The sequence below is a fragment of the Antedon bifida genome, chromosome 1 (genome assembly GCF_963402885.1).
Source record: "Antedon bifida chromosome 1, ecAntBifi1.1, whole genome shotgun sequence".
Classification (NCBI taxonomy): Eukaryota; Metazoa; Echinodermata; class Crinoidea; order Comatulida; family Antedonidae; genus Antedon; species Antedon bifida.
In genome coordinates, this window is record NC_136226.1 from 14,735,608 (window position 1) to 14,762,309 (window position 26,702).

General features: G+C 31.6%; 2 protein-coding genes across 3 annotated transcripts in view; one reads left to right on the forward strand and one right to left on the reverse strand.

Annotated features, from left to right (window-relative positions):
• LOC144843782 (uncharacterized) overlaps nucleotides 1–5,075 on the forward strand; it is a 13,872-nt gene extending 8,797 nt beyond the window's left edge. The window contains exons 7-9 of the mRNA XM_078700726.1: nucleotides 263–413; nucleotides 1,646–1,707; nucleotides 1,956–5,075. Coding sequence (XP_078556852.1) covers nucleotides 263–413; nucleotides 1,646–1,707; nucleotides 1,956–3,307 — 1,565 coding nt within the window. The 3' untranslated portion in view covers nucleotides 3,308–5,075. The remainder of the gene's footprint in view (nucleotides 1–262; nucleotides 414–1,645; nucleotides 1,708–1,955) is intronic.
• Nucleotides 5,076–6,487: 1,412 nt separating this feature from the next.
• LOC144843733 (uncharacterized) overlaps nucleotides 6,488–26,702 on the reverse strand; it is a 46,645-nt gene continuing 26,430 nt past the window's right edge. For both annotated transcript variants that reach the window (XM_078700652.1, XM_078700660.1), the window contains 8 exons: nucleotides 21,378–21,503; nucleotides 17,452–17,621; nucleotides 16,352–16,394; nucleotides 15,111–15,268; nucleotides 13,986–14,177; nucleotides 12,389–13,673; nucleotides 11,674–11,753; nucleotides 6,488–8,888 (listed from right to left, as the gene is read on the reverse strand). In XM_078700652.1, coding sequence (XP_078556778.1) covers nucleotides 8,825–8,888; nucleotides 11,674–11,753; nucleotides 12,389–13,673; nucleotides 13,986–14,177; nucleotides 15,111–15,268; nucleotides 16,352–16,394; nucleotides 17,452–17,621; nucleotides 21,378–21,503 — 2,118 coding nt within the window. In that variant the 3' untranslated portion in view covers nucleotides 6,488–8,824. The remainder of the gene's footprint in view (nucleotides 8,889–11,673; nucleotides 11,754–12,388; nucleotides 13,674–13,985; nucleotides 14,178–15,110; nucleotides 15,269–16,351; nucleotides 16,395–17,451; nucleotides 17,622–21,377; nucleotides 21,504–26,702) is intronic.

Genomic DNA, 26,702 nt, shown 5'->3' on the forward strand with positions numbered 1-26,702 from the left:
AAATGACCCAACGGACGACGAATGAACGAATAAATTAAAGGAAGGAATGAATGATTGATGATTGAATGAATAATCGAATGAATAATTGATTGATTATTCATTGAATGAATTGTTAAAGGAAACGTAAGTGAATGATTGATGATGATGATGAACTAACTAACGGAAGAACGAACGAATGAACCGAACGAATGAAGGAAAGAATGAGTGATGGAACAATTAATGTAAAATTCATGATTTTAACATAGTAATTTGTTGTCTCTAGAAAAACAAAATGAGAAAGATTCGCAAACACAAACATCAACACTACTAGCAGCTAGTCTTCCGGCGGCTATGTTCGTCCTGTGTGCTATCATGGCACTGGCTACCAAGATCGTCTGCACAAGATGTAGAAATAACAGAAAAACAAATTCAAGGTTAACCGCATTTTTTCAAATAAATGAATTCATTTCTAATCGTTTATATTTAACAACATATTCATTTTTAATCTATCTATAAAGCTAAAGATAGAAAAATATGATGTGCCCATAATATGGACACGATGATGTCATATCACTATCATATTTGGGCATATCACTACCATATTAGGGTACATCACACTTTTTCTATCACTAGTTTGACAGTGTGGACATAGTTTATATATATTTTACCGAACATTTTTGTAACAATTTAAAATTATTTTTTCAACATAATCCTCAACATGTTTTTTTTGTATTATCATGTGTTCTTCGTCACCGGCATAACTATAAACAACTGTATTTCTCTCATCTGTATTAATGCCTACTTAAGGATATTATAATTATAACACAATTTCTAGTTTATTAAAATAGTGTAATAATAGAAGTAATTATTGCTAACGATATTTAAATAATAGATAGAACTGTTTCAGACTTTACGAATAATATTCACAGCTAGTAGTTCCTTGATTCTGTCAAAACCCAATTTTTTTTTAAATTCACCACATGCCTACAATACGGTATAAAAATAAACTGAAATAAATGAATCAGATATATTTCACTTGGCACATTGTGTGGATTCGTGAGATGTAGATCCCCTTTAATTCACTTTCACCCTTCACCTGTGAAATACATAATCAATCAAGAAATGTATGTCATACAGTTTGGCATTCGAATATCAATCATATTTGCTATTTTTTTGTGTATCGATCAATTAAGTTAGGCCTACAATATCATGATTACACAATGTGACACAACACCTGCAGAAAATGTAATGTTTGCTGAATCTAATTTACAATCCGTTTGATGGTTTAAATAATTTAGGTCAACAGTATTATTTCATTATGATCCATCATAGGTCTATCGCAGTTATACTTTTCAAATTGAAACTTTTATTTGTAACACGTGATTGCGAATAATACTGTCTAAATCGTATGTATGCCTAAAGACTCGTTCACACTGGATGATAACGATCGACGATAAATATGCATTCTCAATTCATACATAAAGTCTAAAATGTGTTCATAAAACTATAGGAAAACGATTTTATTGATCATGACGTCATTTGATTGGATTAAAAAAAAACATTGTTACCAAATACAGCATAAATGGTTCTATAGTGCAGTATATAGTTCTACAGTATGATGACAACTTTTCTCATTAGTGTTTATTAAATGTTATTTTCCTCACAGAGACGACACCTATGCTACTGTCAATGAAATGGAAGAAAAATGTCTTGAAATCAATGAAACATGTAAGGACTTTGTGATTTTTTTAAACTGAATCTTCACTATATAGAAAGAGCAAATTAAAAATAGGAAAGTAGTCCTTAATATATTGATAAATAGATTGAAAATATGTCAGCGTTTTTTCATGAATCTGTATGAGAATGCTTACTAGTCAATTTAGCACATTGTCACCAAATATAATGTTAAAATGGAATAATTTAACCATCTATAAATAATATATTTTCAATTTAAAATGTCTCATTGTAATTTACAGGTGTTCGGCCAACAAGTCAGTGCTTCACAAATAAAACATACAACAGTGTTATAGACATATTACCGAAAGGGATGACCGTTATGCACCTAGTCTACGACGATGCCAATAACCCCGCTGTAAGTCACACTTACCCAAGAACTCCAAAAGAAAAACATCATATTGCTAAAATGTGTCTAGGAGATACAGCTGGTTCCCCGGCATCACTGCCGACACCACTTGACGCGTCTGGTGAGTATCAGGAATACAAACAAGAGGAGGCACAACCAGAATACATGGGGTTGATGAAAAACGCGGTGTGGAACTTTTTCAGACAGAGCAATGAAACTGAAGATATTTATGAGGAAGCGTTTGATTGTCCAGGAAGACAAATCCCTAAGATCAGCATCCAGAACAGTGATAGTAGTGGTGTTCCTGCAGGAAATATACATGTGCTTCAAGCAGAGATGCATCCAACGCATAAAAGTTCCACTAACACACGAGATTCGAATAGTAGCTTAAATGATCTATCTTCAATCTATTCTAATATTATCATTTGCCCAATGTCCATAAATGAATTTGAGGAAAGTTTTAAAACTGAGATTTCAGATGCGACAGAGGACAGTGCTTTATTAAATCGTGACATGAAGAGTAGTATGTATTCAAATTTGAAATACAATCTACAGAATACAGGAATTAAATATGACGTTCAGAAAGGTAGTAGTGAAAATATATCGGACGAAATGAGTGACGTTGTAAATAATGTTCTTCGTTATAACGGAAAGACAAATGATGATCAGGTTCACAACAGACCACGATCAGTTCGCAGACAAATTAAGAGTTGTGGAAGTGAATATATTGAAGCAATTAATCCAATTTATGCAGAGTTACAATTTAGTCAACCAGAAACGAGCGAACCAGACAGCACTATGGAATCAAGTAGTTGGAATAATATTGAACAGTTATTCGCAGATGATTTATATGCAAATCTTGAGCTGATGAGTGACTGTGAATCTTTTGAGGAAGGCGTGATGTATACAAAAGTAGAAAAGGGCCAACGGAACCCAAGCCCACGTGGTAGCCCTACTATTTCACTAAGGACAAAAGACCGCGTTGGTGTATATACAACACTTGATAGAAAACCTAAATGTGGAAAACTATTGGGCAAACCTCCTAATAAATGGACTTCTGATAGAGGTAAAACTGTTGATTTTCGTATATCACCCCCATCACCTAGCATGCTTCTGAAATCATATGATGCTGGCAAATATAAAACGAAAGACTGTGCTAAGCCTTTACTAAGTCGTTCTCACAGTTATGGATTTGATGACACAAGAGGTACTGTCCCTCACCGTGTTCAAAGTAATAATAATTGAATCCTAACTAGTGCTTACTATTATGAGCCGAGATACAACATTGATGTAAAGTTTATAGCTAAACATCGATGTTACAGTTATTTGGTTGTCAGCAAATGAAGACAAATGTGGAAGTTTGTACAGAAAAGTTTGCAACGGTGTTTGTGGCAATGCCACCGATTTTTAAAACGTAGCGTATTAATACCATAGCAACAGGTCCAAACGCAATCTTTTCACGAACTGCACATACATAAAGTTCGCAACTGTCGACTGCGCATATATATATCGTGCTTTGCTTGTTCAATATAGACACCGTTTTCAGCAACCGGTTTGCACAACAGAACAATTAGTTTGCAGCAATGTGATATCAACAGCAGCAGCTCTACAGGCATGCGCAGTTACAAGGCATGCGTAGTTACAAGGCATGAGTAGATACAAGGCATGCGTATACATGTAAATACTGATGTATGTAATGATGAAAGAAACATGTCAAGTGGTGTTACGAAACATGTGTTATGGTGAATCGAGTTAAGTTTCACAATTGAATTAAATTGTCATATCATAGATGTAACGGTCATTGATAGCTTTCACCAATGCAACTAGCCTAATGTTGAACATTCCAGTAGAATCATTTTGCACATAGGTTTTGTTGCCTAAATTCGTATGCACAGTACTCTTTTAAGACTTGGTTACCACAAATATAACTTAGACGTATTTGCGTTGGGCGCAATAACTAAAGCATGGTTCCCAACTAGAGACTCAAGCCTCAAGCGAGTTGACCAATGGCAAGTGACAATTCGAATATTTCATCGCTTGTGATTGGTCAAATGTGTTGCGTCTCTAGTGGGAACCAAGCATTAAAAAATATAAAAAGTGTACTGATTGTATATGCTGCATCCAAAACAAATCCGTCTAATTGTTATAAATGGGATTCATGTCATAGTTTTAAAAAAAATATTAATTATTCTGATCTACACTGTAAATATGTAGAGTTTGTACATACATTTTTCTTTTAGTTGTGTATATTATTAATGCATTGTGTGTCATGTTTGTGACTAAATAGCATAGCTATAATAAACATCTGTTCCGTTAATAACATAACTGTTTATAAAACATTAGGTTAGGCCTATGTGTATTAACATGGAGGAATAATTCCTCCGCGGTATAATGAAACAGATTAATATATGAGTACCATGTACTTAAAATAAAATTGTTAAACAAAAGTTAACCCAATATTACTATTTGTAAAATTTCTGAAAAGTTCGAAAGGAAAAATGTAAATGGCTTTCGACCGGGTGTTAATTTAAATTTCAATTTTAATTGTTATTTTCTTACAGTTTATGAGCGATTGATTTTATATTTATTTTGGAGTCTGTTTGCTGTATGTTACATAGCACATAGTATTACATTTGCATTGTGATGTCTGTCGAACGTGAAGGTATAATTGAACGTGACGTCATCATTTACAAATCAAGCCATTATAATAATAGTTATTCTTTCGCTATACTTAATTTGTTCATGGTTTAAATGTTGAGCCAAATTTAAACAAACTTTAATAATTATTCTTCTAAATATTTATACCGATACAAATAAATTATCATTGATTTTGTTTGTAGACTTAAATTATTATTTTAGTTTTTTATATCTATAAATAACATGTTTAGCCTTATACAAAATTAAATGTACAAACGTAATGATGTATTATATTAGTGCAATACAAAGTGTTGTTGTTATAAACCAACTTAACGGTGTCTAGATCTGTGACGACAGTTAATAAATTGAATGAAATGCTTCATACCATGTTTGATACATTGTGGTATTTATTTGTCGTATTTTTACATATACAAATACATAGTCCTAAGAATCACCGCACACACGACAAAACGTACATGTACGCAAGTACACCCGCACGAACACACTCCTACCTTATACCTGGTTCCTATTTTACTATAGCAAATAGGAACCAAACAGTGGCAAATGTTGCAGATAAATGTATATATTACTGTATATTTAGCGGCAGTGGCGTTCTTAGCTAGATAGGCCTATGTCGGGATAACCACAAACATAATATTGTAGCATTTGATCAAGTTATATAATAATTATGTCATACTATTTTATAGATTTCAGACGCGAATAGCCGACAAATCACACATCAAAGCTGAGTTTATTGCACGGTACACGTCAAACAAAATATGTACTGAAACGATTTTAATTATTGGTTTGAGAAGTGATGAAAACTGACATATCTTAATTAACATTTGACAGCGCGCGTTCCCTCATAGCATTAATGTGCTGTAGGCCTAATCATAAACCGGATTTTGGTCAATTTGTAAACTAGAGTAAGTGTTAAGCACTAAGGAAAGTTAATGTCAAATCTTAATGTTTAGAGGGTAATAAATACATCAAATATTTAATTTCATTAAAAGAACGAGGGTGAGGGAAACAAAAATCACATACGGTAAATTACAACCTACCGTATTCAACAATTTAAATAATATAGGCCTAATTGTGTCTGGGATGGGATTAGAACCTATACTTGTTTTGCTGTCAGGAAGAGCATCATGCCATTACCTACCATCAGAGAAAATAACTTGAATACCGCTGTTCGGTTTTATACAAAAACATATAGCCCAATATACATAGTAAGCCTAATACAAGGTTACCAGTTCGGTGTTGGTATACAAATACAAAGGCCTATTTAGTTGGTAATAATATGCCTATAAAACTTTTGGTAGCAGACTTGTCTCATGGTCTATCACATGGTTGGAGTGTTAATCGTTGAGCAAAACGATAAAATTGCATCGTCATTTATTTCACCAATTTATTACCTATATTAAATAACATGTTTGACTAAGTACCTATCACCAGGACCGGACAGGGGGAAATAATTGACCAACAGAGTGACATATGATGAAGAAACAATGAATAGACAGAATGATGACAACCTCATAGAAAAACTGTCTTTTTCAAAACAAAACTTAATTAAATTGGCCTTACTTTTGTATAAACGGAGGTTTTACACTGAAACAACGATTTACGAAGATGACGCGGTAGGTCATATAAAAAAGGGCAACCGCAACTCAGGCTCCTCAAGTTCAATGATGATGAAGATGATAATAGGTTAATGTTAAGTAATCATATCGATCTATCATCTAAATGTAAATCTTGATAGAAATAACATTCATTGATGAATGACGTTGGGTTGCGGTGTCTATATCAACCACGGTACTACAAGTACTGATGGAAGCACGTATAAGGGCATGGTTGAATATGACGACCACCATTATGAGTCGTCGAAACAAGCTGTGGACAATTGCTTGACAGTTGTAAATGTTACGTATATAATATGGTTTGTGGTTCGAACACGTCCTTCAACTCATCTAGGAAGGAGGCTACGATGAATTCAGAAAAGAAGTTAACTCTGTCATGAAAAAAAAAACAGTTTTTTTGCCTGTTAAGGTTACTTTGGAAAATCTCAATGGGCTTTGTCGAGTTTCTCGCACCTGTTATACACGACACAACAGGCCAGAATCAGGCTTCCTGTCTGATCTGATAAATAAAAATATATAGTTGAGAGAAAATGACCTAAGAGTCAAAGCGAAACAAGCGCACTGCGTATCGTTAAAACACTTTACGGACCTGCGGCAACACTTCAGTTAATTATATTTTGTTAGTTTTTCCGGATTTCAAACTGACAACGGAGTTCATCAAGAAAGATTAGTGTTCGCACGAGCAACACGTGTCAATTAAAACTTAATTAATACCTTTCCAAAATCGAACATGTTTATTGTCCATCATAAAAACTAAGCATTTAACTAGATATGATTTTTGATACAATGTTTTCTAAATAGCATATTACTCGCAGATAATACATATATATTGAAAACATAAAGAATATAATTCTAAAACATCGGTACAATAAAGAAAGATACTTGTCTGACTTTAAGAACATCGATTGGATGTCTGATAATATCATAAGCGATAATATTAAATTTGAAGAGGTTTTTTTCATATCTGGCTATGTTCCAAGGAGATAGAGAACACTGTCCTAGTTAAACTTAAAGTGAACTTACTACTAAACTATCTCTGTTGTACATTACTAACATTTAAGGTCACATATAGACATGTGATAAGACTGACACTCAATTGACTGAATAATTCTGTATGAGCTGTGAATGCTAGAAAATAGTTGCCGCCTGATACGGGTATTAGCCTATCCCCTTTAACATCGAATTTGGTATGGGATTGGGGAAGTCATAGGCATATACAGCGTAAACCAACAAGTAGATGTTATTCACACAATAGATGCTTAATATCTCTAGGTACCTAGATAGATAGAAATATAGCTCAAAAGACATAACACACATTCAGTTGATAAGTATATAAAATATATATTGAATATGAAAATTAAAATTAATTTTCAGAAATTCTATTAAAAGAAAAAAGAAAATATATAAATATGAATAATACATTTTCTAAGTTGCTTTGCTTGACTGTTTTATTTGTTACTTTAAACTTTCATTTTTATACCGATTTGCAGACAGACTTTCTCAAGGGATTTTATCATTCAATATATATTATCCTTCAAATAAAATAAAAACAATATTGTAAATACTGTTATTCATATTATTAACAAATATACAATATTTTACATAAAAGTGTTCCACTTACACTTGGTGCCAACATTTAAATAAAAAGTCTAAAATTACAGAAGATCCTTAAATTCCAACAATTAAGGATTTTTTACAATTAATGTCTCCTAGACTGTGTTTCTGCAGCCGAAAAAATTAACAGGATAATCTGCCTGTTGAAACGGGGGTTTAACCGATTTCAAAACTAACCGATAATTATCTTGTGTTGTGATTGGGCACTTGGTTGTTCGTTAATGTCTGATCATGTGCATCATTTTTATTATCTGATTGGTTAAATACTTAACCGATAATTTGTTACAGCTGCAGAAACATGGCACTAGAGTAAAGAACTCGAATTAAAAGACCCTCTCCACTTAAGAGATACAATCCAATTAAAATACTGTATACCCAAAATTAAAAGATACCCTAAAATTCTTCATCTATAAACATTAAATATATTGGAGGTAACATGCATAACACATTAACTGGATTTTAACTTCACATGTCCCTAAAATTAAAGATGCCTTCCAATTACAGAACAATTTTCTGTGCCTGAGATCTGCACAACTTTATAAGCATTTAAAGAGATTCTCAAAATACTACTATATATCAAAACTGCAGTGAAATCCTATATGTACTTTAATATTGTTAAATGCATATAGAAAGTATAAAATAAAATAGCAGAATAAAAACTACTGTTTAATCACTATTTGTCCAATATTACTGTATTACATATGTTATAATAGACTCAATATTCATAATTCATTTACACTATTAACATATAATACTGCTTATAATATATTTTATTATACATAAATATTACTTACGTATGTACATATAATACATTTTAATAAGTTATTAATAAATAATACTAAATTGGTCTACTTTAGTAAAAGGTGTTTTTTGTTCACAGGTAACTCTCATGTTTTTCTTTATGTTTTTTCTCAACTTCTTCATCAGAACTATCATACCTGAAAGACATTAGTAAGTTTATATATTAAAACAAAAAATAAATATTACTTATTAATATTACTTATTACTTTCACACGAAATCATATTTAGTATAAATAAAAAACATCCAGAATACGTAAAGTAAATTTCAATATACAAGTCTAAATATCTAATGCTAAAAATTGTGTCCGATTGTTATATTTCTCAATATATACATTATATTACATAAATCTGATTTTGCATTTTTATTGCAACTGTGTAAATTATGTAAATTTAACATAATACTTTATATAACTTTTTACCTTTTTGAATTATTCTTGGCATCAATGTCACAATCAATCAAAACATTAAAAATGATGATAAAAAGTCTTCTTTCAATGAAATAATTTAATAGTTTTTTTCTCGTTTATTTTTCTTAATAAAAATTAACCACCCAGAACCACACAGAAAAGTACAGTAGATAAAATTGCAGTACCATTTTATATACTAGAAAACCCAATAATTGAATATAAGAAAACCATTAAAAACATTGTACTAACATTAAACAACCCAAAAAGGACATTTTAAAAATAAAAAAAAAAAGAACCACCATATCAAAAATAATAATAAAAATAATATAGACTTACTGGAAATTATTTAAAATCCTTTTAAAGGTTTAGACTGTAATAAATTAAAACATTTTGAATTTATGATTGTGATTGTACGAAATCATCATATTTTTTTTCTTATTCTTCTTTCTTTCTGTAATCTGTACTTTCGCGCAATTTTATGAATTTCGCGTATTTAACATAGGTCAAAAACATAACAACATTTTTAATTGAAACTTAGCAAAAGTTTAATTTATATCATGTGCTAACTTTCTATGGATTAAAAATCGCATATAACATTAGAAAGTGTGCGCGTAAACAGCGTTTGAAATTTTAAAATGCTTCAAATCAATTTCTGATTAAATTAGAGCACGTTTCAGGTCCTTTTAAGGGTTCTAAAAATTGCCACCAGGTGCGCACATTTTTACGCGCGTACGGCGCAGGGTACACGTATGAGCATGTCTTTTGGACGATTTGTGTTTTCCAAACGTCGGTTAACAATTTTACGTTATTTTATTCACTATTCAACTCGAAATGACGTTCTACGAGCACGTTAAACATGACTGGTTGCGCACATAAAACGTTAAAAAATTGTGAAAATGTTGCAAAATATGTCTACTTTTAAAAACGATACAGTTCATCAGAATGCAAGGTTACCCCCATTTTTTATTTTATTTTCTTGCAGTGTATGAATCATATGTGTGATTTATTATAGTGTTGAATGTTAAAACTTGTTCGATGGATACATTATTTGCATATTAAATATAATTTTTGAAATTTTTACCATCAAACCAACAATAACATTTTCAAAGAGCAAAACAATAAACATAACGTTTATCTTTTTTCTTCACATGTTAATATATAAAACTTGAATGTATGCACTTTCACAATATGTAACTGTTTAAAATGTGTAAAGATTTCATAATTGTAAAAATTATGATTTAGTTTGATATGTAATAATCTATTTGCATCGAGAGGTTCACGACATACTGAATGAACGAGTAATCGTTCTTGGGATTTTTTTCAGCAGGTGCTCATATGGCTCGATGTGTAGTGCAACCGACTTTGGTATCAGAGGTACCGGGATCAAATCCCATCACGGGAAAACAATTAAATAAAAGGATTTATTTGGTTATTACACTGAAAGGGCAGTTTTAATTTTGAATAGGCTACTTTTTGGAAAAGTCATAATTGAAAAGTACTTCAATACGCAAGATACATTTTGTTGCGTGCGGATAACCAAACTCGTCCTCAAGTGACGAGTTCCATGTCTAGTTTAATATTTGTTTTATATATATTATTATTATTACACAAATCAAACAAACAATCAATTCTTCATAATTATTATATTTAATATCAGTTGTTTTACTATTGATATAAAATCTGAAATACTTTTTTAATGAGCCGGATTTATAACACACAAGTGAATCTTTGCCATTTGATTGGTTGATGCATCACATGCCATTCATTATTTGTACACATTTTGTGCAACGAGAGGATGGCGGTGTTTGTGATTTGAAAAAAAACAACCTGTTGTGCCCAGTATTTAGTGCTTACCCCAGTGGCCAAATATACAATATTTTTTTATGGCCCTTGGGTCTAGCCTTAGCAAATCACAGTAGATATGAAAACAAATAATATATCATATACAGATAATAAAATATTTTGTGTTAGTGGAATGGATGTATTTGTCAAGGCGGAAAAGCATTGTAATCATAATCATTTATTTTGTATAACAATTTCTTATTGTAGTTTATTACATATCATGGGAAAAAATCTAAATGACTTGAGTAATGTTATTGAATCAGTTTCCCCCACCTAAAACCAAATCAATACAGCGTCATGTTTTAAATTGTTCAGATACGATACAGTTCACAGTGCCAATTATTTAACACATCAAAACCAGGTTACAAGTCTTTTGGGAATTTGACAATTACCGCAAACACATTTTTCTTTCTCTTGCTTTGAGATTGTTGGTACGTGAGATACCTGATTGTGCGTAGGCCTTAATTACATGTTCTTTGTGACTTCAATTAAGTTTGTTAGTCACCCTCAAGCGATGAGTCGCACTCATCTAGTGAGTCATGCTCGTCCTCGATTCCAACCTGCTTTAGATAAATCTCAACTTATTTCCTGTTTCACACTTTTATGTATTTTTTTTTCTGTGGGAAAAAAAAGTTGTTTTAAAACTACATGATGTATCACATCACACACTTACCAGGCTCTTGAATGTGTTTCGTCCGAAGCGCTCCCATTCCATGTCGAGTCCATGTCACCAAAAACACCAACTTCATCCGTCTGTAAATGATAGATTGTAAATCATGACTTTAATGATACTGCAATGCATTTTGAACATTTTATTCAACTAAATCTGGATGAATAATTTGTACAGTAGAACCAAGACACACACAGGACCCAACAATGTTTTCTCTTAATAAGGGTGTCTCTTGAATAGTGTAGTGTAAAACATACACTATACGTTACTCCCATTCGGAAAAGGGTTCCTTTTAATATGCGTTTCGAACTGAATAGGGATGTCCAAATAAAAGGGTTCTACTGTCAATAAGCAATGATAAAACATATTGCCATCTAAAATCAATGTTGAAGCTCCAAATTAAAATAACTATTTTCTTGCAATCAATTCTATAGAATTTGTAGGATCCGCAATTTTCTTGATTCAATTGGCATTAACAAATTTAATTACAAAAAAGCATCAGGAAAAGTAAATAATTAAATTAATATATTAGGAAATGGATAACAAAATATACAGGTAAAGTTTATACTATCTATTTATGTGATAACGGTTTTGTTTAATTTAACAACATTTCCGAAAATAATAATCACTGTCAACTCCACCCTTTACGTTCATTTCCTATTGTCATATCTATTCACATTAAACCATTGTCAGCCTATTTATGAGTAATAAGTCTTACCATTCCATTAGCAATTCTTAGATTATCTTGCAAAAGTTGGCCATTTGGTCTAATCTTACGTGGAGGAATATTGGCTTTCTGAACCGGTTTTGTTCGCATAACCAAAGAACTTGGTTTCTCTATACATCTATCAAATTTAGATTTCATTTCTGTGTTTCTTTGTTCAAATTCTTTTTCTTGTTGTTTATAGAATAAGTTGTGATCATTCATGGATTCTCGTTCTTTATATAATGACTTTTCATCAATAGCGAATGTAATGTGTTTATTTTTTCCCTTTTTTCTTTGTTCACCCGGTGGAGTTAAGATTCCAGACCGTATGTGTCTTTCCGTGTTACCGTTAGTTACAGGTACATCACATGATATTTTATTATCAGTAATTGTGTCCAATAATTCATGACGTTCTTCAACAACTGTTGACAACATTGTTTCCCCATCAATATCTATTTTAATCATTTTTCTTTGCTGCGGTTTTGTTGTCTGAACTTGTCGTAAATAATCTGGCATTTGCTTTAATGCGGCATACTTATTGGCAGGTAGATGCCGTGAGAAGATACGATGTAAATTTTCTGTACTATTTTCAATTTTTTCGACAATAGGTGAAGGCCTTGATTTCTTGTAGACATCTTTTAATGATGTTGAAACAGTGGGTGAATCGTTTAAGCTGGCATGGCTTGAAATAATCTGTGACTGTCTGGATCCAGAAATACTACCATTAGGAATAGTCTTAGTTCTATTGTAACTTGATTGGCTTGCTAATTCGTGCGTTATTGAATCGTGATCTGAATCCAATGGCATCATATCACCATTCACTACTTTACAATTTCCATCTTCTGATTTCTTCGCAAAATAAGTACGTAATCTTTCTCCTCTCATCTCCGACTTTGAGACCTTTGGTCCGAGGCCTAGCGAGCTGGAAGAGCTACCACTTGATTGAGGAGAATGAACTGGTTTTTTCACTATAGTTGCGGTTTTTGCTTCAATTTTTTTAGAAGATCCTGAGTAGAATTTATCATCACCATTTTGAGCTGTAGGTAATTGTGTTTGGAGCTTAAATTTCACATAACAACCTGAATTAATGTTTTGCTTTCGATCACAATCGTCATATATATTTCTTGAAATAGAGGAGGATGGCGGTGAGCTTTGAGTAGAGCAAAGAGTAGAACTTTGAGTACTAGTTAAGAGACTGTTCTCTGATGATGGTTTCATGCCCCATGCCCTCTTATCTTCATCTGTCTTGGCAGACGTCACTTTAAGTATTTGCAGGCTAACGTCTTTCAACTTACTCCTGGAAAATATTAATATAGATGACAATACATTTCATTATAAATAATATTACGCAATTATTAATAAAATTGCAAAGCTAATAATCAACATAAAGTAGTCCTATATACAAAAATCAATTAAAATATTTTTTTAAATAGTGAGTGATGTAAATACAAAACAAACACAATTCAGTACAATAATTGAATAATTAAGTATTCATTAGTGAATTAAGTAATTATCCAATCACCAACAAATGATAAAATTAACACTTTCTATTTACAAGAATAGTATCAATAATGAACACATAGCCTGAATATAACATTGACCTAAATACCTCAACAGGTTCATTGGCTGGTGGGGCTCATCCGACAACGCAGTAGGTCGTTGATAAGGCTCTTGAATACGTTGAATGGTGTTTTCAATCTTTTGTAACTCACTGCCCTCTGGACTTCGTCGATTACTGCACTCATTCACCAAACAATCGCAAACGTCGTTCAACAAATCAGCTTTCTCTTTCGCTTGGGCACTACGAATGTAAACATCGGTTGAAGTGATAAGTTAAAATCATTGGTTTCTCTACTTGATTGTCCGCAATGAAGTATCATTAAAAAAAATGCTATTTTGACATTCCTATGAGATTTTATTGGATATGTTAAGAATCCCAGGTGGCCAATACAAAGGGAAATTGAAAGTATGTTTGTAATTTAAATAGCTCGGAATTTCTCCTGTCCACCTGTGTATTGGGTTAAGTATTTCAGGAATGCGTGATTTGAAGAGTTTCCTGAAATGGGTGATTGAGACACCTGGCCCTTGCTTCTGAGTTATCAAACCAAGTATCTTTTGTATTTGTACCAGTGAAACTTCCTCAACAAACTATGCCTCATATTTAATGTCACGATGACCTTGAAATAGTTGAAAGTATGTACTTTCTAGGAGGTGAATTTATTTCAAAATCATTCAACTACTTTATAATTAAATGATAAGATTAAAAGATAGAAAAAACAACTTTCCATTTCAAGTGTTTAGTTAATGCCTACTAATAGACTACAAATATAGTAGCGTGTATTTTAAACAAGGCAATTTACAGTAATCAAATGAAAGAGTTTTAAATCAAGTTTTTATTTTTTAATAATTTAATCTGAAAAGAATTATTCACAGATACTCAATGTAATGTCATGTGGAATATATTTTTTAAATGTTTAAATGTTGAATAAACACAAGTAGAGTCAGGTTTGTGGTACACTACATGTTTTTTAAAAAGGAAATAAAAATAGAGAAATTTTTTAATTTATTTCCTTTTTGAAAACACATATACCGTAAATCGTACTTCACTAATTTTGAATTTGTTTTTCTATTTGTTGTTTATTTATTTTATTGTTGTTTTGTAATGGTTTCCAATAATCAACAATCAAGTATTGAAATTAACATAATTGTGAATAACTAATTTGAATAAACTCACCTGGAATTTGAATCTTTGTCTTTGCTTTGTAAATGCATCATATCAAGTTTTTTAATCAGCATACTCGTTAGACTTTTATATTCTGCTCTAACTTCATCAACTTTCTTCATCAAATCTGTCTTTTGCATCTGAATCAAACCATCTGTGCAAGCAACAGCCTAGAAAATAAATTTAACAACATTTAAGAAAATCTAAATAAAACATATATACAATATAGTAATTCACCACAGAAATGTATAGTTTTATCTACTTCTTGTACTTTTATTGTAGATTTTAAAATTTAAATGTATTCTCTATTTCATTGGCTAGATAGAATCTTGAAGTAACACATATAAAGAGAGACAACATGCACCATAACAGATCGGGACATCTTTTTATCTTCATTTAATTTACGTCCTAATTATGTAAACCACATGTTTATTATCATATTTGCTAATAATTGACATTTATGATTGATTTTAGCAGCATATTCATCAATCAATCAAAAAAGGAGTGATAGATTTGTTCAATGTCTGTTGCGTGTAAGGCGCAGTGACACAAGGGGCTATCACTTCACCGTCCTAATTCTTTTAAAATTATGCGTAGTATTCAGTTTAAATGTTTGAATTTCAAAATTGAGTAAATCAATGTTAACTTTTTGGTTAAACCAAAATTGAGAGTTTTAAATACTATATATGAATCTTATTACAATGTCAATCATTTTATGTGTCATCTAAATCACATATTTAAATCATGGTTATCATTAATAGTAAATATACCTCATGTAATTTTTTTTTTAATGTACGCAAGCGAATTGGGTACACTGGACCTACAGTGTATAGCACTACAAAACGCTTTGATTTTTGTTACATTAGTGGTTAATGTTATATTAGTGGTTGATTGTTACATTAGTGGGTGATGCAACCCCAAGCAGATTACAACCTGCTTTAAATTGCTTTCTGGACTAGTAGTAGTGTCAGTATGTGATATTAGAGTAAATCATACACAGAGAGATAGATGAATCCTGTATCTCTATATATGACGTGGCACTTTACTACAGTAAAACTTCTCCTTTGGGACACCACTAATAAGTTGACACTTTAAAACAAGAGGCAATATTTGGTTTTTTTTAAACTATGTCCAATTCTCATTTAGAGGGCACCCCTATTAAGAGGACACTACTGTATGCTGGTCCCAATTGTGTCTCTTTAATAGAGGTTCTACTATAATTATCTTAATGACGATACATAAGAGGTTCTTACGTCATCTAATCTCGACTTTAACACAGTGTTCTCTTGCTCAATCCTGTTGAGGAAAAAATACATATCTTTAACCATATCATAATTATATTGACTTGCTTGAATATATTTTGCTGTTTAATGATTGAGGTGGCATTAATTATTACAATGACACTACAGGCAGCATTTATTTGAGTAACACACTTAATTGTGAGAAGTACTTATTTTTTTTAGTGGTGGTCCCACATTACTTGTCATAGTTATTCTAAAAAAAGTTACGTTAAAATTAAGAAAGCACAAAAATTATAAACGTTTTTTATTTATAAACGTAACTTTATATTCTATTTTAAGTTATGTTTATACAAAAATATTGTTGATCATATTATAATACTTATTTGTCAGAAGCACTTTTGTGAAAGGTAGAACTTTTACTTTTTTTACAGCATTAACCAAACGATAACATTTTCCCGTAGAGAGGATTGTCATGTGACAATAAATCATATCTTTTTCACTCTACTTTTTAACTTAAGATTCATAAGAGAGAGATTCATCGGAAAGGGAGGGATCACACTGTCAAGTAAATGCATGAATTAGCAATCACAAAGATTAATTATTAAATTAGGTAAGTTCAAGTTCAAGTTCAGATTTATTGATCCACCTAAGTCCAGGTCAACACCTAGTGTAGATATCCTACCCTGGGGCTGAGGAAACACAAACACCAAATTGATTTAACAACTTGTGATAAGAAATGCAACAGGTTACTGAATAATACAATAATATAGATTAAATAAAGTTATTCTAGGATTAGAAATTTATTTTTAGCTAAGCTTTTAAGATAAGCAGTAATAACAATATTTTGTTTTTCAATGAAAAAAACAAACTTATAACAAGAGAATTAGAAGGTTCCCCAGCGCGAATGGTGGCAGATGGATTGGAGTACAACGGGTTCGTTTTAATTCAAAATTAAATAACTTCATAATGTCCTATTCAAAGTTTGATTTTATTCATCTTTATTTTTTTGGGAGAAAATACATCTTCGAGAGATTTCAAAAATCAATTTATGAAAAATGTGATGTTATACTTCAAAGGATTATAAAATACATTAAAAATGTAAGTTAACATACTCTCTTAGCTCCCGCTGAAGACGAACAACCTGATCTGACAGTGTAGAACATGCTTCAACAACGACCAAAAACTGGGCACATGATGAAAATCCATGCTTAAGAGCCAGCGTACAAGGTGTTTGTTGCTTTTTGTTTAATAATGTTATATCTTGATTATACTCAACCAATGTCTAATAAATAGAAAAAAAAATGTAATTATGAAAGAAACAATAATTGTTCTCTAAATGCATCACCAGCTCTTGGAAAGAGCTGAATACATGTATATATGTCCGGTTGGACAGCTTTTTCTCACTCACACAGATTTCCTCATCATTAATGTTTCAAATTAATTAATTCATATTCAGTGGTTTATAATAATAATAATATCCTGGATTTATATAGCGCCTAATGAAACTTCTAAGCGCTGAACATTATTACCATAGTCATTTTTTAACACGTATGGAAACATACTCCCATAATGCACATAGTAATCAGCGCAAATTTGTGTCTTGATCAAACCGGGTTCCCATTTATACACCTGGGTGGAGAGAGGCAAACGTAAGTAAAGTATCTTGCCTAAGGATACAAGCAATCCGGCGAGAGTTGGATTCGAACCTCGATCTCACGACCAGTAGTCGAACGTCCAACACACTGCGCCACACGCCCTTACTTTAGAATGTCTTCTATGCCTGTAAACGTTTATATAATATATATATATAAATCCAAAGGCAAATTAATGAAAAAATAACAATGCAGTGGGTATCAGTGGCTGGATCTCAATGGAGATACAAAAAAAAAATGCAAAAAGCTAAAACAAAACGAAAAATAAAGCAGTTAAAAATAAATTGCAGAGCTGTCCGGCAACACTAGCCCTTTCTTAGTGTAAGTGAAAGTACTTATACTGCGTCTGTGGTGCATATATATATATATACATACTGTACAAAAAGTAAAATCAACAGTATAACAAACACATTTCTAAAAGGTCACAATCATTCTTGTATGACATTACTTAAACTTAAATATTATACTTTTAATTCCATTTTTCTTTATACATAATCTAAAATTTCAATTAATTTAAAAAGGCATATTGTTATATTTTTTTCTACATGTTATCAAATATCCTATGTTTTTTTTATTTGCTTTTCTTATGTCATTTATTGTATCATCATGTTTTTTATATCTTGCCCATGTGCACTGAGTATTCAGTTTGCAAACTTACGGGATGATAGAGATGGGACAAGATAATACAATCACAAGTTCAAAAGGAACACATTTCAACTTCCTTTCATGTCATATTACAAAAATAATTTGCATAAACAAACTTACAGCCAATCACGACAGAATAGTATGTGACATCTATGAGGTCAAGTGCAAAAAACACCTTTTGTTTCCCTCTTTCCCTTCTGCCAAACTATAAAAGGCGCCAAAAGAATCCTAGTACTCAAATATCAACTATAGACATCTGATAAAAACCAGCAACAGCTGGCTATTTTCAATTTTAATAAGTTTTTTTTTTCTTAAACAAAAAGTCAAAATTTACATTTTTATTTTAACCATTATTGATCCTGTGGGAATTAGACAGGAAAATAGTATACTTGTATTTGATTACAAAAGTCAGGGGTTAGATCACATTTGATTAAAAATGTGATAATCATATCTTATATTTAAAGGATATATTCCTACTTAAAAAATATCTACAAATATAAGGTTCTATGAGAATATGTGAAACTTAAAACAATATCAAAGGTATAGTCTCTAATTAAAGAAAGATACTGAGTTTCATAAAAAACAATACTTAACTTAACTCTGGTAAATACATTTTGGATATCAAATACAGATTTGGACAATTGAAATTATAATTTCTGTATGTCAACCAAAACATTTTTCGGAATTTTGGGGTTTAAGAGACATCGTATGTTTAATAATATGAAAAAAAATGCTCTCCCTTTAATATAAATAGGTAATTCCTCCGGTGGTACTAGTCAGAGGAAATACTACTAAAATGTATAAGAGGTGCTGTCTATCTACATTACCATTATGTATGGATACATATTTTCTTGATAAAAACTAGCAAAAAGTCCCACAATCACTGTCAACATTTAGTAAAAACATAGGTATTTTGAACTACTATGAAAAATTGTTTGTCAAAAATTCCAAATGGTTGCAATCTTTATGTATAATCTTTATATAATTGTAGTGGCACTAGCTTGATAATTAAACATGTTTGCTTATATCAATCCAATTGTTGTGGTTCGTTTTCCTTGTGGAGTCATGGCCAAAGCACAAGAATGCCTGCTTTAAATCTAGTATTAGTAATTAAAAAAAACATCAAACGAGTTCTCACATCTTAGTTTTTTGGTTCTCTTCATGAGATCCTTTAGAAAAAAGAATTAATGTTTGCAATTCACACAAATTTTCCCAACAAGGGAAAACATAATCCAAATCAAATTTACTTAAATAGGTTCCACTTTTGTGTTGAAATCAACAACAGGCAACAGACATTTAAATTTAGTTTTTTTTCTTCAAGAAAACTGTTTTAAATTATTGAATCATAAATCCCATTAGACTACATTTCTGGGTCGACAAAATATTCTTTAAAGAACTGCTAATGTACAATATCAAGAAATAAATTTAAGTTAGCAGGAGAAAAACTTTAAAATTTATTCAGAATAATAATAAATCCCTGTAGGTATTATTCTGGGTCAATAAGTCAAAAGTGGCTACACATTAGTTACGTTTAGTATCAAACGAGAGGGACTACGTGAAAACTACACAATCGGGTGTAACAGACATAAATGCGCATGCTCGCAACATGAGACAAAATCATGACACTACCGATGTGTTCAAATACAGCATAGCTGTTAACAAGTCTATTAAGTAATTAAAGTTTCAGAATTTGCACAGATGTTTGTATTCTATTGTTCTTGGTCTGTGCCATGTTGTTTTATAAAAAAGTATATCTAAAATTGAAGTAAATAACAAATTTTAATATAATGATTATGAAACAATGGTTGCTAGCCTGTTCATCTAGGTTTGTTTCACAATCTTTTAGTTGAAGACAAGGGATCTGTCCAATTCATTTAATCATATTTGCCAAAATCGTTTTTAACTTTTCCTAAACCAGATCTAGCCTGTCATCTGTATGCTGTTTTGCTAGGCTGAATAAGTTTTTCTATTGAGCTTCTTTCAAAGGGCTTCTAATATTATTAGTGTTTTTAAAAGTGTTTTACTTTATTCATAGTTACTGTAGCCATCTATCATCTTTACCATTTATTATTATACATTAATTGTATTCATCAATTAATGTAGAGGGTGCATCTACTGCGACACCTGACATTGTTTTGCTCTTCATAATTTTAATCTTTTTACTGTGTAAAGTGTTTTGACGATATTTTCAATATTTGTGTGTATTTTTTTAATGTATATCAACTGATATGAAGAGCCCAAGATAGGAAGCAGAGAACAAAATCCATGGTTTTTAAGAATTAAATTTGTTTAGGTTGAGTACAATTTGTTACAAAAGGACATCAAAAAATTGCAAAAAAGTCAATGAACGAAATAAAAATTCCTGGCAACATCTACTTTGGAAATCTAAGTGACAGCAGCCATGAATGAGAACACCGTATGCCATGATTATCATCCTCAAAGAAGGATACAGGAAAAGATGTCTGGATATGCTTACTTCCAGTCCCCTTCCACTAGGTTCTTGAGGTATCTCAGCTGTTGATGGCAAACAAATGACTGACATCTTACTAAATTGGAAAAGATTGTTGATGACTGTGAAAACATTGGTGTCCCCCCGAGATCTACAACTAATCGTGTGGATTAGTAACAGATTGAAATTGTGCTGGTCTAAATAAAGAAGCGGAATTAGTTTGATAATTCAGTATCAAGGATGATATTAACTGATATTGAAAAAGTGTGAATATAGGTATTGGTAGACTGACCTGGACGCAGGGTAGATGACCATACTTTGCGGAGAGATGGGCTGGTGTGTTACCTTTGTTGTCTAACACATCAAGAGGAAGATCCTCATTAAGCATGTATGACAGCAACCACCTTAAGCATGATTCCTGAAAATAGAAAAAAAAATATCAAGTGAAATTTTACTACCTATTAAAATAAAAACATTAGAATTAAATTACAAAATAAATATTTAAGTTTGAAGGTTTCCATTTCTAACAGTTGGAAAAGGTTACAAGATGCATGTTGGCAAAATTTAATTTAATGTGTCATTTTTCAAAAGATCATGTTAAACAACTGACGTGTTAACCATATAGTCAAGTTAAACATTACGACAAAATGATAATCTTTTTAGATTATCTTAATGCATTATCTGAAATATATCTTTCACATAGATCCTGTAGAAGCACCTGTTGAACAGACACTATTAATCTGGTGAACCTCAGAAGCCTCAGGGTTCTTATTCTGGCGATGGTCATGCAAAATGTGTCATCAGTATAGGATAAAACAATTGTTAACACCAGAAATATAACTACTAGTAAATACAACTAGAACCTCTCTTTTGAGACATCCCTATTCAGGGAACAGGCCTATCAAGAGAAAACAAGGGTAATATAACACTATACACCTCTATTAAGGGGACAAAAATCTAAATGAATGCATTATCCTTCTAAGATCTAAATATTAGCATAAAGTTTCATTTCAATTTATTTTAAAGGTTTCTGAATACATATATATATGAAGTCATCTTAGTTCATCTTCGTTTTATTTATATATTTATGTATATATAGTATGATCATGGTATATTTTGAGCTACCCTGTTTCTGCTAAAAGTACTTCTTAGGTTTTTTTTCTTCCAAAACTATACAATTCATGAGCCGGAAGTCTGTTCGACCCATAGTATCTTGTCTTTTTGAATGGTAGTTCTTATGGTCTATTCTTAGTATGCTTGTTTTGTGGAAAAGTTCACTCCAAATTCTGCATTAATTCCATTTGAGATTGTTTTATAAACTTCGGTGTCCCTTTTGAGTTCTTCGGTATATACGGCATATATTTATGAGACACATTTCTACTGCCAACCAAAAAACCGTAAACTATACTGTAGAAATATTTTTGGCAGCAGAAACAGGGCCATGGAAACAGAACAAAATAAATCAATAAAAGAAAAAAAAAATCCAGCAAACCTATCAACCAACAACTCAAGCAACCTATCAATTATATTCGTTTAACTCAAATTCTGACTTGTCAGACTTTATCACTCAGCCAGCCACCCAGATAATAGTTTTACTGCACTAATAACTCGTCACAATGTATCACTTATTGGTTCTGTAAATTGTGTGTCCATGAAAAAGTAGGGGTTATCATGACTCAACAGAAAAGCCTTGTTGGTTCTAAACATGAGTAACAAAACTGGTATCGTCGGTGATTAACTCAACCATCGTATTAGTTGTACCAATTTTATTGAGATTATTACTAATTGATTATATCAAGGATATCATTTAGATACAAGTTGTGGTTAATAATCATGATTGTTTAGGCTTAAGAGCTTGAGTTATTGATTTATAATTAAATACTCAAAACTACCATTACAAATCACCTTAGAATATAATAGAATTTAATTGGAAGGGTCTTTAGAATTAAGTGCAGAACATCATATCTTTTGCATTGTAATTTGCAAAATTTAGGGGGAGCCTGGGCCGCCTATGAACACCTAATTGCACATTGTTAACACTACAGCATAAGAGTAATAGACAAATAGACAGGAAAGTCCTTTTCTCTCAGTAGTGTTATGAAAGTGAAATTATTACTGGCAAGTATCCATGTTAATTTTTTGTTTGTATTACAAAATTAAATTACAATACACTTACACTTCTTGCCCTCACAAAGTTTTGGATAGAAGGGTTGAGAGGGGGCAGGTGTACGTGTAGGCCCTATGTATCAGGCATTTATTAATAAAATGTTGAGTTTGCATATGACAAACTTTATAGTTGATGATTGAAGGTTATGCGGTATTTGACGATGATCAATCCATCAACACCGATGCAACTTAATATCCCTACAGTGTATGAATCACCAAAGTTGACAACCCCATCACCTTCATCAACCTCTAAGTGATATTTGGCAGAGTACTCTCCACTGTTTGTTTCCTTTGAGGACCTCGCCTTAACGATCACTACCTCCGTAAATAAACCCTAACAAGGTAGCATGACATGGCTACATGAGACAGTCGTGGAGCACGAGTTAATTGGAGATTCATCGGTGTGTACACAGGGTTTTACAGTTCAAGGTCAAAACATATCATCTTGTTCCCACTACCATTGTAGCCTACTCATTGTTTACCGTACCCATCTGATTCATATGATTAAGATGTTGATGGGTATCTCTCAATTCCCACGTACAGGTCATGTGACCTTATAGTGTTGTTCCGTAACCACATTTATGATGACTATGACCTGATAAGTTATTGATGAGTTATAGAGTATAATCTAATTAATAATATTAGTACAGTGATTATCATAAATATATACATTGACAATCTATTGTCAATGTTTTTTTTATCTGAGCAAACATCCAGTACCATTTCTGTACCTGAACAAATACACCTAAACCATAAAGAAGAAAATAAGACCTTAAAGTAAGTCTTAATTGTTAAAGGTACTTCTTCTTTCCCTTTTATGAGATAGGCCCGTTGGCATATTAGACTATAACTTAAGATAATTATTTCTTTTTTCAAAAGCAAAGTAGACATACTTTCCTAAATTATAAAGTAAAGTTTGCAATCTGGAAGTAATAAACATAGCTTGTTAATAGAAGGATAAACATGTATATATCTCAAGGTACTTAAGGAGCTATTTTGTCATGATAAAAACAGTGATTACACTAAGATTTGAACACAATACCATGCACAAGCATGTCAACCACCAAGCTTTATATGCCTTTCATATGAAATTCTACATTAGTATCTAGAAAAGAAAAAAAAACTGTTAAATTCATGTATATTCAGAAACCTCTGGCACCGTATTTCAAGATAATTGTAGGTTAAAATCAATCATCAGGTTTTTCAATTCAGTTTCGGTTTGTGTACATGCTATAAAGAAACAGCAATTTACACTAGGCCCTAGTTTGGGTCACAGAAAATTAGGTTAAACTTGAATCTACATGAAACACACTAAAGCAATTTATTTTTACAGTCTTAAACATTTGTGATTTGGCAAATCTGGATACTACAAACAAATTTATTTACTGTTAAGTACTTTCTTGCCTACCATTGCATATTGTTGAATTATGGGTACATTTTGTGTGAACTCAATATTGAAAATATACATAATATTGTACACGTAATGTCTCAAATATACATATTTCTATTAAACTATAAACATGTACTGAATAAAAAAAATTGATAATTTATTAAAAATGTTGTTTGTTTTTCTCAAAGAAAAGGATCGTTTCAACAATCACGCCTCTCATCTGTTTCATATAAATGTTGACCTCAATAAATAAAAAAGTTTGAACTAATTAAATCAACTAATATGTTATATTACATAGCCTATGTAAATACGTGAACGTGATTGGTTGAAACTGCATCACATGACTACCGCTGTGAGGATCGTAAATCATATATATACTCGAGTACAATGATATTGACTGAGTAATTTTCGCGTAATTATCGTGTCCCTGTCATTAAACATATAAAATCCATCAAATTCTCGAGTACGATGATATTGACTGTGTAATTTTCGTGTGGCAACACTTGCATTTGCCGGTAAATAAACAAAAATCATCTACTGAGACTTGAACTCGCAACAAATTGTCACTCCATCACAAGACAACACTTCATCCGCTGCGCCACGGAACTTGCTTGAAGAAATTAATCAATTAAACTATTTAAACTATGCATACATAGCGCCCTCATTTGTTATTAGTCCTCCCTAGATGTGATGAAAGACCGTTTGTTATTGGTTAATACTCACAGTGGTAACTCGGTACACGTGCGACACGGCGAACATCCGGTGATTCAAATTATTATTTATTTGGCCTACCTGATAATAATATTATTATTTTTAATGTAGGCTTATTGATTGAAATTCTTGTTATTATTTAAACGACCTAGGCTAGTGAATATTTTATTGCCAAGGAATCATTAATTAGTAATTATCTGTATATTATTCTTCGCAAGGTAAGGTGTCTAGGCAGGCTTGTTTACATACAATACAAAAAGGAGGCCTAGCCTATAGCTACCCGACCCAGCAGAGTCTACTTGTTGGCTATGTAATATAACAGATATCGCCTTTTATATTAGTAAAATATAAGATTTGACATCCCTAGGGAATGATATTATGTTCTCGGGGAACATATCTATCCGCTTCAGGCAATATATATTCCCTCGAACAAAATATCATTCCCTCGGGGATGTCAAATCTTATATTTAACCTCTAAGCAGTCAATATCTGTATAATGCTTCATCCAATTTTTATCAACTATATAACTTATGTTATTTTATACTATAGTCAATTTGCTTTTACAAAATTGTTAAATTTTATATATCATGACAGGCTATGGGCCTAAAATCTAAACATTTGTGACAAATATTTTATCAAATGGGTAATATTATTCTGAAAGATAACACGGAGTCGGGGAAGCGTACAAACCCCGGACAACACCAGGTGCCGATCGTTGCGGTGCGTCTGGGGATATAATAGCATATGTTGTGTCACTAGAATCGCAATAGCGGACAGGTGCTTGCTTCAATTCTACAAGTCATTGCGATAATTTTCTGACTCACATTCATACAATAAAATTTATGAAAAATTTAATATTGTAGACTTTTATAGTACTAAATTCTATGTGAAGTAATGAAGTTTAATATAAAATAAGCATAGGCCATTTAGTACTGTATGATATTAAAATTAACCATGGTGTTATAGGAGGATACACAATGAAATTCATTTTACTACAACAATTATCCATTTGTCAAATGCAAGATCTGAAATCAGACACACAGTTTTCAATAACTTCTAAAGACTGAAAATTGAGAATAAGGGTAAATTTGGATTTTTTTTTTCTAGAACCTGGCTTGTATTTTTAAATAACTTTTAATATTTTTTTATAACTTTTATAATTATAATATTTTTAAATAGATAAAACTAAAATAAAGTTAAAACTTGTAAATATTATAGTTATAAAAGCTTTCCACATTTATATAATTAGTTGTAATATTTCTATTTGCTGGAGAAATACAAACTAAAATATATTAAAAATCAATTTTTTTAAATAATAAAAAGATAAGTTCAGTGTGATCTTCAAAAGAC